Below are 14546 nucleotides of genomic sequence, written 5' to 3' on the forward strand. Positions count from 1 at the left end.
AGATTTATAAGTTAACGAGTTTCTTTTGGCTTTTCATCACCCTCCAGTCATCTTTAAGAAATGTTTTATTAAAAAGGCATCCTGTTCCAGGTCAACAATTTTATTTGTCTCTAATCACTTGCATAAAAAAGGACCTGAGTAGTTTTTTGATACTTCCCCCAACCAGCCCCAAGTAAATTTAAAGCTCTTTCTGTTAACCACCAAAGAAATGATCAGGTTCAGCCACACTTAAGGAAGATGAGTAACAGTGAATTCTCTTCACTTGCTTTTTCACATTTAATAAATTATGTAACAGGGTTTTAAGCAATTAAAAACGATGATTTTTAAAATCATGCTAAACTATTTCAAGAATATCTTCCTCATGACATAAAAAAACGGGTTCACTCTGGGGGTGTGGGGGTGTGTGTATCTTTTTTTTTTTTTTTTTTTGAGTATAGCTGACAAACGTTACATTAGTTTTAGGCGTACAACTTAGTGATTTGACAAGTTTATATATTATGCTATGTTCACCACAAGCATAGCTACCATCTATCTCATTTCATCGCTAATACAGCATCATTGGCTGTGTTCCTTATGCTCTGCTCTTTACTCCTGTGACTTATTCCTTCCATAACTGGAGGCCTGTCCCTCTCTCTCCCCTTCACCCATTTTGCCCAATCTCCCACTCCCCTCCTCTCTGGCAACCAGTTTGTTCTCTGTATTTATAGTTCTAATTCTGCTTTTTGGTGTGTTTTTTTTTTTTTTTAGATTCCATTTATGAGTGGAATCATATGGTATTTGTCTTTCTCAGTCTGACTTATTTCACTTAGCATAATACTTTCTAGGTCCATCCATGTCCTCTCAAATAGCATGATCCCATCCTTTTTTATAGCTATATAACAGTCCATTGTGTATATATACCACATTTTCCTTATCCATTCAGGACCCTTAAGTTGCTTCCATGCCCTGGCTATTGTTTTTATCCCTTGGATTAATTTCATCAAATTTCACTAATTTACCCTTGCAAGTTCTCCAAAATTAAGTCTCTTTTGAGCCTAAACCTGTCTTTAAGATTATAGATTTATTGTTTGTATAAGTAAGAGTTTAGCTATAACACATAGGAATAGTCTCTTGACAGCTCAATGTATTAATCAAGATGGTCTTTTAAGAAAACTGTTTCTCAGGGCCTTTATGTGCCAGGCCTAGGAACAGTAAGGAGCATAAGAAAGAAACCCTATCTCCAGGAGCTCGCTCTCTTCAGCACATTACTGAGTTCTCACTCTGAAAGCCAGAAGGTAGGTTACGGAAGTGAATTCCCAGTGTGTGTCTTTGAAACTGGATGGACTCCATTCTCCACCAGCACTGCCTCCCCAGGAGACTGGGGCCTACAGGAAGGGGCAGAGGGGATGGGATGGCGGAGGCAGCAGGAGGGATAGGCAGGAACAGAGATGTCACTACTACTTTCTTGCTTTTGGCCTTGATTGTTTCTCTCTTTTCTCTCCTGGAGTTTGGATGTCTATCTATCTGTCTGTCTGTCTCTCTCTCTCATTCCTGGATTTCTTTCTCTGCCTATCTCTTCCCTTTGGATAGCTTTCTTTCCTGGAGAAATAAGAGGGTATTTAAGAAAACAGAGAAGAGAGTGTAAAAGAGGATCATAAAACAGAACTGAAGTGGGTCCTTACTAATGTGGTATTAACTAAATAAAGCTTTTAACTCCTTCCCTTCACTTAGAAACTAGGCCTATGGAGTCAGTCACACCTAGATACCGATATGCATACTGCACTGACGGGAGTACTATGGCAGGAAGAGCACCACACCAAGGAAGAACACATGTGAGCCTTTGAGTATTTCCCAACTTAGTTCCTCATCTGTACAACTCGGGGATAAGACTAGGTCAATGACTCACGAACACTTTTTTTGTTTATCTGTTTTTGCCAGAACCTATAGTAAGAACTACATTTTCCATTAGAACCAATACACACCCATATTCCCCACAAATTAAAAAAAAAAAGTTCTATGCAGCAACTCCTATCCTCAGGATGTGCAATGTACTAATATTCTATACAGTTTTTTAAAGGTTAGTTGCCAGTCACAACTTACAAGAGTTCACAGTCTGCCAGTGAGTCACCACCTCAGTTTCAGAAATACCGATCTTTCAAAAATCCAGTCTTCCAGCTCGGAGACTTGATGAATTCACATCACATAGGGCCTGTGTAATCTGGCCTCAAGCTATCTGTCAACCACATTCCTGCCCCTCTCCACCCACCCTCTCCGCTCCGCTCATACTGGCCTTCTTGCTGGTCCCTGGACAAACAAGCAGGCTCCCACCACAGAATCGTTGCACTTGCTGCTCCCTCTGCTGGACAGCTCGACTGCTAGCATTACCAGGGCTCCACAACACCGACTTCATTCAGGCCTCAGTTCCGAGGGGCCTCCCCAACCATCCAACTAAATACCAACTCCCTTTGGCTTCCTTCACTCTCTGTCCCCGTAACCTGTTTCATTTTTTCATAGCACTTATCAATACCTAACACTTCATTATATGTCTGTTTTTCCTGTGACTCCCTACCCTCAGAACTCTCAGCTCCATAACAGCAGGACTTTACCATTCATTGCTATCTCCTGGATGCCTAGGATAGAATCCGGCACGTAATAGGGATTTAAAAATAACTGCTGAATGAATGAATGAACCTAGAGTTCTCTCTCAGAATAAGAGAGTCCACTGTTTTTTACTTAGAATTCTAGATTTTCTCTGGTGGTGAAAAGCCCTTGCTCAAAAACGGTTCTCCAGTCCTGGTCTCTACCAAGTGACTAGCAGGGAAATTCAGTGGAAAGTTAACTTCCCTTCTTTTCTTAACTTCCCTTCTTTTCAACTATCTTTTCAGAGCATTCTTCTTCTTCCCTAGACATTTATGCCTCTCTGTTCTCCACTGATATTCATCTCTCTTCTCCAAATATGCAACAGCTATCTCTAAAGGACATTATGAATTAGCTAAGGATCTTAAATGCCTTAAAAAATGGGAAAATGTTATATAAATGTCAGGCACTATCATTAATAAAATTGCAGCTGTGCAGTGCTTTTGTCAGGTGCTAAAGTGAAACAAGGGAAAGGGGAAGAGAATGGGGAAGGAGAATAACTGGAGGTACTAATTTAGATCTGGTGGGCAAGGAGAACCTCCCCGGTGAGGTGGCACATGAGCACAGGAAGACTTGGAGAAGCATTCCGGGCACATGGAGTAACACATGCAGCTGAAGTGCACGTAAATGTGAAGAAAAAAAAAAACAAAACAAAAAACGATGTAAACTTCTTAAAAATGGGTATCTCGAAAAGGTAAATCAAAAAGAATTTGCTTAAAAATTATCTAAGTAGAACACCTCAAGTACTTCAGGAGAGTCACAAATGTGTATGCCCTGTGCCCAGTCACAACTGACCCCAAACGGACTTCTGGGTCAATAAGCAAAATGTTTAAAAAGGAAGAAAAAAAGCATTCATTAAGCACCTAATTGTACAGGACTGAGCCTTGAACAATAAACCACAGTGACATAGTTTCTTACTCTGTTTCAAAATGCCTTCTGGTAAATTTAAGGAATCAATGTTGATAGGAGTATGTGTAAGTTTAATTTTAAATGTATAGATATTCACAAGTTAAAGTAAACCTGAAACTCAGTAAATAAAAAATAACACAGAACATGCTATAAAGTTAACTCATCTCATTTTTCACTAACACTCCTCCACAGTAATGAGTCTCCCCTCTCTGTTCTTATATTCAGTAAGTCTCCATTTGACACCTGTCAGTAACAACAGTACCAGCAGTAATAATAGCTAACATTCAGGGTGCTTACAATGTATAAACCATTAGGCTAAGCACTTTATCTCATTCAATTATAACAATATCTAGTAGTAGATATTGTTACTACTAACTGTTAACATTGCTAGTGTTATTCTCACATAGCTCAACCTACGTGTGCATTGGGAAACAAGATAAAATCTTAAGGACTTCATTAGATGACAAATGAAAATGCTGGGGGGAAAAGTGGTCATATTTTAGGAGCCATCCTCCCTTTGGATATAAATTTTAAAGCTGTTTAATTATTAAAAAAATTAAGATACCTATAACATACAAATATTCACCTCTCAGAGATTTGGGCGAAAGAGCAAGATAATTTAACGTAATGATAGACTTTTACTTGCCACTAGATGGAGGGGTTTTCAGTTTTTCCAAAGCTGTATTTTCTAGGCCTATGTAGCAAAAAACAGATTAGGCCTGAATGGGTTCATCGTACTTTCACAATCAAAGTATGGAATAATAAAATCTCAACTACCACAAATAAAAAGCAAACGTTCCCACCTAATCTATTTAAGCTGAGTAGAAATTCATGGATCTCAGATCTAATACTCACTAAATACATATCAGACACATCTAGCTATTCCTTTCCCGAAAGTGTATGAGAGTTATTGAAACCAGTCTCAAGTGCTGTTCCTGCCATCTCCCATTTTCCCTCCCTTTTCCTTGACCCTTTATTGTTTCCATCAGGAAAATGACTCTATAACATAATTGACAAGGAATTTAATATATAAAAGTAAATTTTTAAAAAGCCACAAAATTGGACAATAACACCATTAACCTCAAATATTTATTTCTAAAACTTGTTTTAGATTTTAGTCTCCTTCCATTTTCCCTAGCTTGTTCCATTAGACAGCATTCTGATTAATATGACATACATTTCATATGTATAGTGCATTACAGTTTATAAATTACTTTCATACACATTTGATCCTCACAAAAATGCTTCAAGCTATTCTGAACAGAAATTATCATTCTGATTTTATGAAAGGGAAGACAATCGACCAAAAGGATTACAAGTCACATAGTAAATACATGCTGAAACCAAGACTGCAATAGAATTGAAAATTTCGGGTTTCTAGCTCTACACCCGTTCCTTTGTACTAAAACAGGCTGCTTCTTCAAAATAAGTAATCAGCGAGGACTGGCTAATCCATCTGTGAATAACAGTTTAGAAAAGGTTACCTCCATCTTCCTCAGTATATACTGATAATAAATTTAGAAGTCCAACAATTTATGAAAAATGGCAAACAATAATTAGAGAAAAATATTTTAGGTAAGTATTAACAGTGTTTCCCATCTATAGAACATATTATAATCTATAATCTTAATATACTATTGGGTAAGAAAGGTGAAATTTTTATTAAAAGTTCAAATCCATTGTTAGATATATGTAAGAAATGTATAGCTATGCCAGGTTAGAGCTTAGAAGAAACAGGCACCATGGCACACTGCTAGCAGAGTACAAATGGTAAAACTTTCTCGAGGTAATTTGGCAATGCATATTGTGAAAACTCAGAAATGCACAGGGCCTCTCTCACCCAGTTATTCCATTTCTAATTTATTCTTTTTTTTAAAGATTTTATTTAGTCATTTGAGACAGAGAGATACAGAGAAAGAGAGACAGCATGAGCAGGGGGAGCAGCAGAGGGAGAGGGAGAAGGAGAGGCAGACTACCGACTGAGCCAGGAGCCCGACATGGGGCTCGATCTCAGGACTCGGAGATCATGACCTGAGTGGAAGGCAGACTCTTAACCATCTGAGCCACCCAGGCGCCCCATTTCCAATGCATTCTAAGGAAATAATTATGGATATATGTAAAGCTATGACTGTAAAAATATATTAATTATGGTGTTGTTAAAAGACCAAGTAAATAAATGGATTGGTTATATCAAAGTAAATCAAAGAATAAAATGTAGCTCCTAAAATTGATCTGGAAAATTGTATAAGACATATTAAGTGAAAAAGACAGATTTGTAAACAATATATACAGTAAGATCACATTTTCAAAGATATATACATATACATATATACATGTATATATGTATGTATGTATGTGTGACTGGGATATTATACTAAAATATTAACAGTGATTGTATATAGTCAGTGATATTACAGATGAATTTAATTATATTTTTCTACATATTTGCAAATCTCCAAAAATGATTGTTTCTACAATATAACAAGTTAAATATTTGATATATACACAAGTTAAATATATATATGCTATATGTATTTTATATATTATATATTACATATATGTTACAAATGTATCATATAAGGATATATTTTTGACAACATATAAAATGCATATAGCATATGCATTATGTAACTTGTATAAGAACTACAGAAAACATAAGATGAAATTTAAATTTACATATATCAGAGAACTCTGGAGCCATTATCCATGCATATGGAAATAAATTTTAAAGAATAAAGCACTATGAAGAAGGCACAGTACAAAAGATGAGTCAGGAGAGGTAACAATAGCAACTTAATTAGACAAAGTGCCTAGTATCAGAAAATAAACTTGAATTGAGCAGTACATTTTAATAGCCACAATTTCTCACATCTAATAAATAGAAAGTCTTAAAATATCAACAGCTGTTGGAAGTGAAGTAGTTTAAACAGATTTTGCAAGAAAGTGGATATAAGGTTAACAGAACTGTTGGGGAGATTTTTGGAGAACGAGCTACTTCAATCTTATCCTCCAGTACCATCAAGAAAGACATTAGGTGAAATCACAGCAGAAAACATAATATCCATGGAGACACGATGATGCCATCCACTCTGCCTGCCACACCTTTGAGAAGATATTATGGAAACAAAGGGTCCAGAAAGGGCAATTCAATTATTTTTTTAAGATTATTTATTTGAGAGACAGAGAGAGGAAGTGCAAGAGCAGGGGAGGAGCAGAGGGAGAGGAAGAGAATCTCAAGCAGACTCCCTGCTGAGCACAGACCCCAATACGGGGCTCCATCCCATGACCCTGAGATCACGATCTGAGCAGAAACCAAGAGTCTGACACTTAACCGACTGAGCCACCCCGGTGAAGGGCAATTAAATTATTAGAAGGCGATTATAAAAGGAGAAATCAGGAGTGTTTGATCTTCAAACATAAGATCTGGACAGATAAATATTTTCCAAAGTTTGTAAGATCATAAATGTTACAGATAGGATGAAAACTGTCACTGAAAGGCCAAACTAATACGGTTAAAGTTTAAATAAGGCAGATCCAAGGAAAATAAAATATTTTGATGGAATAGGAAAAATGCATGAGATGCATTATCCCAGTACATTTAGAATGAAATCTAAAATCCTTCCCAAGTTGCATAAGCCTCAGTATTCCCTGGTTCCTGCCTGCCTTAGATCTTTTGTCCTCCTGTCCTCCTCACCTTCCCCCATATACCCCATCCCCACTGGCCCCCTGCCATGCCTCCAATGAGCCTCTGCACTTGGTTGTCTGCTCAAAATGCACCTCCTCTGGATCTCTGCCTGGCCTGCTCCTTTTTTCTCACTGAGATTTCAATTTAAAAGCCACGTCCTCAAGAGGACCTTCTCTAATTGTCCCACCTAAAGGTAGCTCTAGCTACCTGCTCTTGGAACCAGCCACTATCACATAACTAAGTTTAATTTTCCTCACATTGCTTAGACCATATGAGGTGACCTATTCATTTGTTTCATGGCTTCATTCACTTATGTGTTTAATATATTGTATGTCTCCTCCACTAAGGAAAAACGGAATTCAAAGGTTAAACCATCAAGGAGGCTTTCCCTGACCACCTGGCTAGGTCAAGCCACTCTTTTTTATTATGCATTTCGACCTCATCTTGTAGTTTTTCTCTTGTAACCCAACTTATCCCTGTAATTTATCTTCTAATATCTATTTTTCTCAATAAGTTCCATGGGGTGTGCAAGGTAGGCAGGGGCCAGAGAAGGTCTCAAATGCCAATTAAGAAATTTGGGTTCTAGACTCTGTGGGCACTGAGGGAGGTCAATCTTATTAATCAATGTATAGCCAGTGCCCGGCACACAAAAAGTGCTCAATATTAATACCTGTTTGAACTGATGAATAATTGGTGAATAAGAAAGAATGAAGGATGAAATTGGACTTCTTACACCACTCACAAAAGTTAACTTGAAATGAATTAAAGACTTAAACATAAAACTTGAAACCATAAAACTCCCACAAGAAAACATAGAGGAAAAGTTCCTTGACATTGGTCTGGACAGCAGTTCTTTGGATAGGACACCAAGAGGACACACAAAAAAGCAAAAATCAGTAAGTGGGACTACATCAAACTAAAAAGCTTTTGCACAGCTAAAGAAACAATAAACAAAATAAGGCAATCTTCAGAATGGGAGAAAATATTTACAAACTATGCATCTAATGAGGGATTAATATCTAAATTAGATATACATACATACAAATGAGTAACGGATATATAAACAATAGGATTAAAAGATGGGTAGAGGAACTGAATAGACTTTTCCCAAAGAAAACATACAAATGGCCAACAGGCACATGAAAAGGTGTTCAGCAAAAGGAAAAAGTAAATCAAAACCACCAGAGCTATCACCTCACACCTGTTAGAATGGCTAGTCTAAAAAGACAAGAGGCAGCCAGTGTTGGGGAGGATGTGGAGAAAAGGGAACCCTCACGCACTATTGGCGGATGTAAAATGGTGCAGACACTGTGGAAAGCAGCATGAAGGTGCCTCAAAAATTTAGAAATAGTACTACCATGTGATCCAGCGATTCCACGTCTGTGTATTTATCTGAAAAATATGAAAATATTAACTCCAAAACATATATGCACCCCCATGCTCAATGCAGCATTATTTACAATAGCCAAAATATAAAAATGACCTAAGTGTCTGTCAATGGATAAATGCATCAGGAAAATGTGGTGTATATACAATGGAATATTTTTCAGCCATGACAAAGAAGGAAATCCTGCCATTTGTGACAACAGGGATGGACTCTGAGGTCATTATGCTAACTGAAGTTAAGTCAGACAAAGACAAGTACTATACGATTTCACTTGTATGTGGAATCTAAAAAAGCCAAACTCAAAGAAACAAAGAATAGAATGGAGGTTATCAGAGCCTGGGGTAAGGAAAATGGGGAGATGTCAGTCAAAGGGTAAAAATGTCCAGTTAGAAGTGACTAAGTTCTGGGGAATCTAATGCACAGCACTGTCATTATAGTTAACAATGTCGTATTACATACTTGGGAGTTGTTAAGAGAGTAGATCTTAGATGTTCTCATCACAAAAAAAGTAATGGTAATTATGTGATGTGATACAGGTATGGGATTAATGCTAAGGTGGTAATCATTTTGCAATATATGTGTATCAAATCAATACATTATACAGCTTAAACTTATACAATGCTATATGTCAATTACATCCCAATAAAGCTGGGGGAAAAAGAAAGAAAAGATGAAGAATTAAAAGGCAGGGAGGGGCGCCTGGGTGGCTCAGTCGTTAAGCGTCTGCCTTCGGCTCAGGTCATGATCCCAGGGTCCTGGGATCAAGCCCCGCATCGGGCTCCCTGCTCAGCAGGAAGCCTGCTTCTCCCCCTCCCACTCCCCCTGCTTGTGTTCCTGCTCTCGCTATCTCTCTCTCTGTGTCAAATAAATAAATAAAATCTTTAAAAAAATATAATAAAAGGCAAGGAAAGGACTGAAAAAGATAAAAGAGCTACATGTAAGGAAAATTAGGGCATTATATTAACCCATTACTATGCAGTTTTGCAAATACTACTGGTTCCTATTAAAAAAGAACATAACCGGCTCCAAACTGCATTTGTAATAAAATCATTTAGTGGGAAAAATTGTTTGTTTGGTTTCAGGTTTCTAAATTAGGTGTTATACTTTCTGATTCAGTTCCAGCAAATGAAATCCTGCCTGGGGCTTTGGAGTTGCCATCCTTCCAAGTTAGCACTTCAAGTAACAAAAGGAATCCTGGAGAGTTAAGAAGTGCATGCCAAAGATAAAAACAGTAAGCCTATTTAAAAGAAACTTATCAAGCTGGAAACTGAAAAACATTTCATGGAATAAAATCTTGTTCATATTTAGCTATCATGAAACTCTCTTTGAAGTCTCTTTTAAACCAACAACTTTGAGACATTTGTTTAGTCTAATCCTTGCGGAACATAGCGGATAATCTTTAAAGGCCTTACATTATACTAGCAGACCATCTTGGTTAACAGCATTCAAATCAATGTTCTATTTTAGAAGATATACAACATCCCTATCTCTTTAGTAGTCAAAAGAATCTTGGGATTATCTCCCCTATTCTCTTTACCCATAAAAGTAAATAAATTGATGACTCTAGCATATTCTTTACCTTAAACAACACGTATGTGAGATATACTAAAGTACATTTGCCTATCTCTGCTTCGCAAGACAGAGGCAGGTCTAGAATTTGTAGTCAGGACCTAATTATGGTGCTGGAAGCTACAGCTGTTAACAAACCAGATGCAGACAGAAGCTGACCAGATAATGAAATTGCAGCGGTCAGGAAGGCACACCAGCAGAGCAAACAAATTCCACCTTCGGCTGCTTTGAGAGGGATCATCGGCCTTTGATACAATACACATGCCAGAGGTGAGACTGAACACAGAGAAAGGACACCAATGTCTCCCTGGCTTTCTAAAGGCCTCTTCTTTCTCAAAAAGGACTGACAGCAACTGACACAGGAGAGAGATCTGGGTGCAGAAAGAAACTTGAAAATTCTGCTCTAGTCAGTTTTAGGCTCTCATTAAATTCAGAGCTTCTCCTGCTACACAGGAAGATTGTCACTAGGTCAAACGAGGAATAAGAAATCTGTGCGCCTTGAGATCAACTATTTTGCCTCTTAAAGTATACCTTGTTCAAAGTACACTATATCTTGAACTCTGTGGACCATGACTGACAGGAAGGAATGCATTTTATATCACAACCCAGTACATACAAGACACCACAATTTAAGTTTCGTGGAAGTTATCCTTAGTACATACAATGAATATAGTGTTTGCTTTATGTCATCTTTTTTAATGCTGGCTACATACAACAAATTGATTTCATGACTGCGTAATGCGTTAGAACCTAGACTGAGAAACCATGCTATAGTACACACATGTGGGCTGGCCTCCGCCTCCCTCTCTAACTGCATTTCGTGTTGTTCTCTGCCATATTTCCCCCACTGCTGCTGCCGCCACCCCGCCCCACCACCAAATTTCTATTATTTTTTACATTAAACCCCAAGATCCCTTCCTAAAATATGCCAACCACTTTTCTGCCTCAGGGCCTTTGATCCTGTTGTTAGTGTTGCCTGGTACACTTCCCCCAGATCACTGCACTTCATCATTCAGGTCTCAAGAGAGAAGTCAGTTCTTCAGAGGGGTCTTCACTGACCACCCAATTTGAAAGAGCCATCACACACAACTCCAGCCAGGGCAGAGGGTAGCGGGAGGAGTTCACCACTCTTAGGGTGGTTGGGAAGTCTAAATGACAAAAATGTAAGACAAGCACAAAGAAAACCAGTATTCCACAAATGTCACTTTCCATCTCCCTATGTCATTGTTCAGGCCACTGAATTGTCACTATGGAAATTCTATTCCATTTGCTTAATGATGGCCTGACTCTGATAAGTGAGGATTCCATCCTCCAATATCCCCCAAGTACTTTGTAACCTCTCAGGGTACTTACCACATTCTTATTTTTTTCTTTTTTCATTCAGCAAATATCTGAGGGCCTAATATGGTATAAGCAATAGCAGTGAACAAAATAAAGATCAGGCCCTCTCCCAGTTCAGTTCAGTAAGAGTGGCAAACTCATAAATAATTTCAACTGAATGTGGCAAGTAAATAAGAAAGATGTGTACTATGTAAAGCTGTGACCAAAAAAAAAAATGAAAAGTCAACTGTCTTTGAGTAGAGAAGGCATCACAGAAGAGGAGACACCTAACCTGGGTATGAAAGGATCAAAAGGAATTTGGCCAGCAAACAAGGGGATAAGGGTATCTCATGTAGAAGGAACAGCATGTGCAAAGTAGGGGGAACACTCATACCACCAGTTTGAAGTTGCTTAAAATGTTCAGCGAAAGAGAAGCAGCTAAAAGGAGTGTCAGGAGCTGAAAGAAGCTAGATAGGTGAGTGCTAGATGATGGAGGGCCGTGTCTGCCATTCCAGGTACTGTGAATTTTACACTGTAGAGTATGGAGAGTCTAGAGTTTTAAAGAGGTGAGTGACCTCAAAGATTTGGGTCTTAAAAAATTCATTCTGGGCGCCTGGGTGACTCAGTCAGTTAAGCGTCTGCCTTTGGCTCAGGTCATGATCCCAGGGTCAGGCTCCCTGCTCAGCAGGGAAGAAGTCTGCTTGTCCCTCTCCCTCTGCCCCTGCCCCCCACTTGTGCTCGCTCGCTCTCTATCTCAAATAAATAAAATCTTTTTTAAAAATTCCTTCTTGTGGCAGAGAAAATAATGGATTGAAGAACTGCCATACCACACTGTTAAAAGTCCGGGCAAGAAATACTGCAACAGTCTGAGCAAGAAATAAGGAGAGCTTAAACTAAAACAGGACCTAGTGACCACTTGAATATGGGAGGCATAGAAAAGGAATGGAGAATAACTCTGGTTTCTGGTTTAGGTTATACATATTGTAATACATAATAACTATAATATTAGAGTTATATAATATTAAAGCTATATTATAGGTTATAATATAGTGATATCATTGGTTAACTTGATGGAATTAGAGAAACCAGATGGAATGATAGCAGGTTCAGTTTTGGTCATGGCAAATTTCAGAGGCCTTTGGGTAACCAGGTAGAGGTGTCCAGGAAGCAACTAGGTTAGCCCTAGCAGGTGTGAGATGAAAACTGAAATTTAGACATGAATGCTTTTGCACTAGTAAAACTCATGTGTGTGGATGAAATCACCCCAGGAAAATGCATAGACTAAGAACTGAAAATATTAAAGACTGAGTCCCAGAGAAAGGCATTTGAAAAGCAGGCAAGGCCAGTTGAGGGGGGGTGGGGGGGGGGGCTGAATGCTCATGAACTTCAGCTGTTGCAGAAGAGCTAAATAAAATAAACTTTGAGAAGAAATTACTGGACCGGAACTGAAAAAGCCATTAGAAACTTAGACAAGAGCAACTTCATTGAAGCCATTCAAGAGGAAGTCAGACAACATAGTACTAGGATGAGAAAGAAGGGGCAGTTGAAGCAGGTGAAAATACTGTGCTTTCAAGCAGTTTACTAAGAGATGGAGGATTGGGCAATCACTGGATAAACACAGCATGGGGGATGTGCTTTGTTTTATTTCATTTTCTCAAGATATATGACCAGAACACTGGGAAGCAGGAAAAGGAGAGAAAGGCTGAAAGCACAGGAAAGTAAAAAGATAAGCAGAAGCAAACGGTCTTGTAATGAATAAGAGGAAATGAGATGTAGAGGAAAGGTGGATTAGCCTTCAACACCACTTACATTACACTAGAAACACAAAACCAAACGATGGCTTAACGTATATACTGACGAGTAGTTTGGGGGCCTGAGGTTGAAGAAAATGACTGTTAGACTCTGGCATCTGCTTAGAAGGGAGGAGAAGGGAGGAAAAGGGAGAGGAAGGGGCAGGGTTTGGAAAGTGTGAAAAGAGCTCTTCAGGAAAGGCACAGGGGGAGATGGAGTTAAGGAAAGGATTGCTGTGGAGCAGTGGAGAAAGAAGGGGTGGCGAGAGGGGCTCTGTTGCTAAATTCACAGCTATATCCATCTGACCAGAGCCATCTTTCTACCCCCCTGTCCGTTATTCATAAGTGGTTAAAAGATTTGCCAGTTAAGTGAATTAACTAGAACCCTGGTGTTCTCAAACAAGTAAGTGAATTAAAATCACCTACAGGCTTTTTAAAAATGCAAATGTCAAGCCCCACTCCTACTGATTCAGAATTTCTGGGGGTGAAGCTCAAGCAAGTGAATTTTCCAGAAGCTCTCCCAAGAGATCGTCAGGGCATTCCTGTTGAAAAGCACCTACCTATACGGTAATCAACTGGCTAGAAGAGAACTGATGCCAATACAGCTCTTACCACATGGCCCTCAGACGGGGTGTGGAGCAGTGTTCTGCCGCTCAGGACAGCACCCACTGCAAGACCTAGGAAGATTCGGGTGAGTTTTGAGGCAGTCACACACACAACACAATACTCTTAAATTAAACGCGTTAAGGTGAAGCTGAGAACTTGAAAAAATGCAATGATGAAAAACACAAACATTTAAAATGTTTGTTCGAAATGACGTCTCACCTTAGGGTATGAGACCCAGTGTTTACCCCTACACTTTCTGTTACATTACCCTAAAGTCTCAGCAGTACCAAAGTGGAATTCAGGGTGCTGCAAGAAATAGGGAGAGGAAGGAAACTGCAGAAACAGCCCCTGGAAAGGGGAGAAACATAATGGGGAGAAGATAGAAGAAACCGGGATGCCTCTGAGCGTCCCTCCGCCCCAGGACCTGGGACGCTACGCAACCAGGACGCCGAAGCCGTTCTGGCCTCGCCTGGCACTCACCATAGTCTCAGGATCTCGGCGCAGGGAAATAGGTACCTTTGCCACAGGAAGACACCACCTCTACAACGACGCCCAGTTACTCCGGCAACGGAGCCCCGCCTGCTACCGGATGTGCGGGAAGGCCGCCGCCCCGCCCCTTCGTTCCTAGTGGCTGGGAGGACTTGAAGCTCCGCCCACCCGTGGA

At 39.3% G+C, this 14546-nt stretch overlaps 1 protein-coding gene across 5 annotated transcripts in view; it reads right to left on the reverse strand.

Annotated features, from left to right (window-relative positions):
• The window catches only part of NME7 (NME/NM23 family member 7), a 271885-nt gene extending 257392 nt beyond the window's left edge, over positions 1–14493 (reverse strand). For 4 of the 5 annotated variants that reach the window (XM_036098031.2, XM_036098026.2, XM_078077927.1 and 1 more), the window contains exon 1: positions 14363–14493. In XM_036098031.2, the coding sequence (XP_035953924.1) occupies positions 14363–14365 (3 nt within the window). In that variant the 5' untranslated portion in view covers positions 14366–14493. The remainder of the gene's footprint in view (positions 1–14362) is intronic. The other variant, XM_078077928.1, reaches the window with a different exon arrangement.
• Positions 14494–14546: the final 53 nt, after the last annotated feature.

The sequence above is a fragment of the Halichoerus grypus genome, chromosome 7, assembly GCF_964656455.1.
Source record: "Halichoerus grypus chromosome 7, mHalGry1.hap1.1, whole genome shotgun sequence".
Lineage (NCBI taxonomy): Eukaryota > Metazoa > Chordata > Mammalia > Carnivora > Phocidae > Halichoerus > Halichoerus grypus.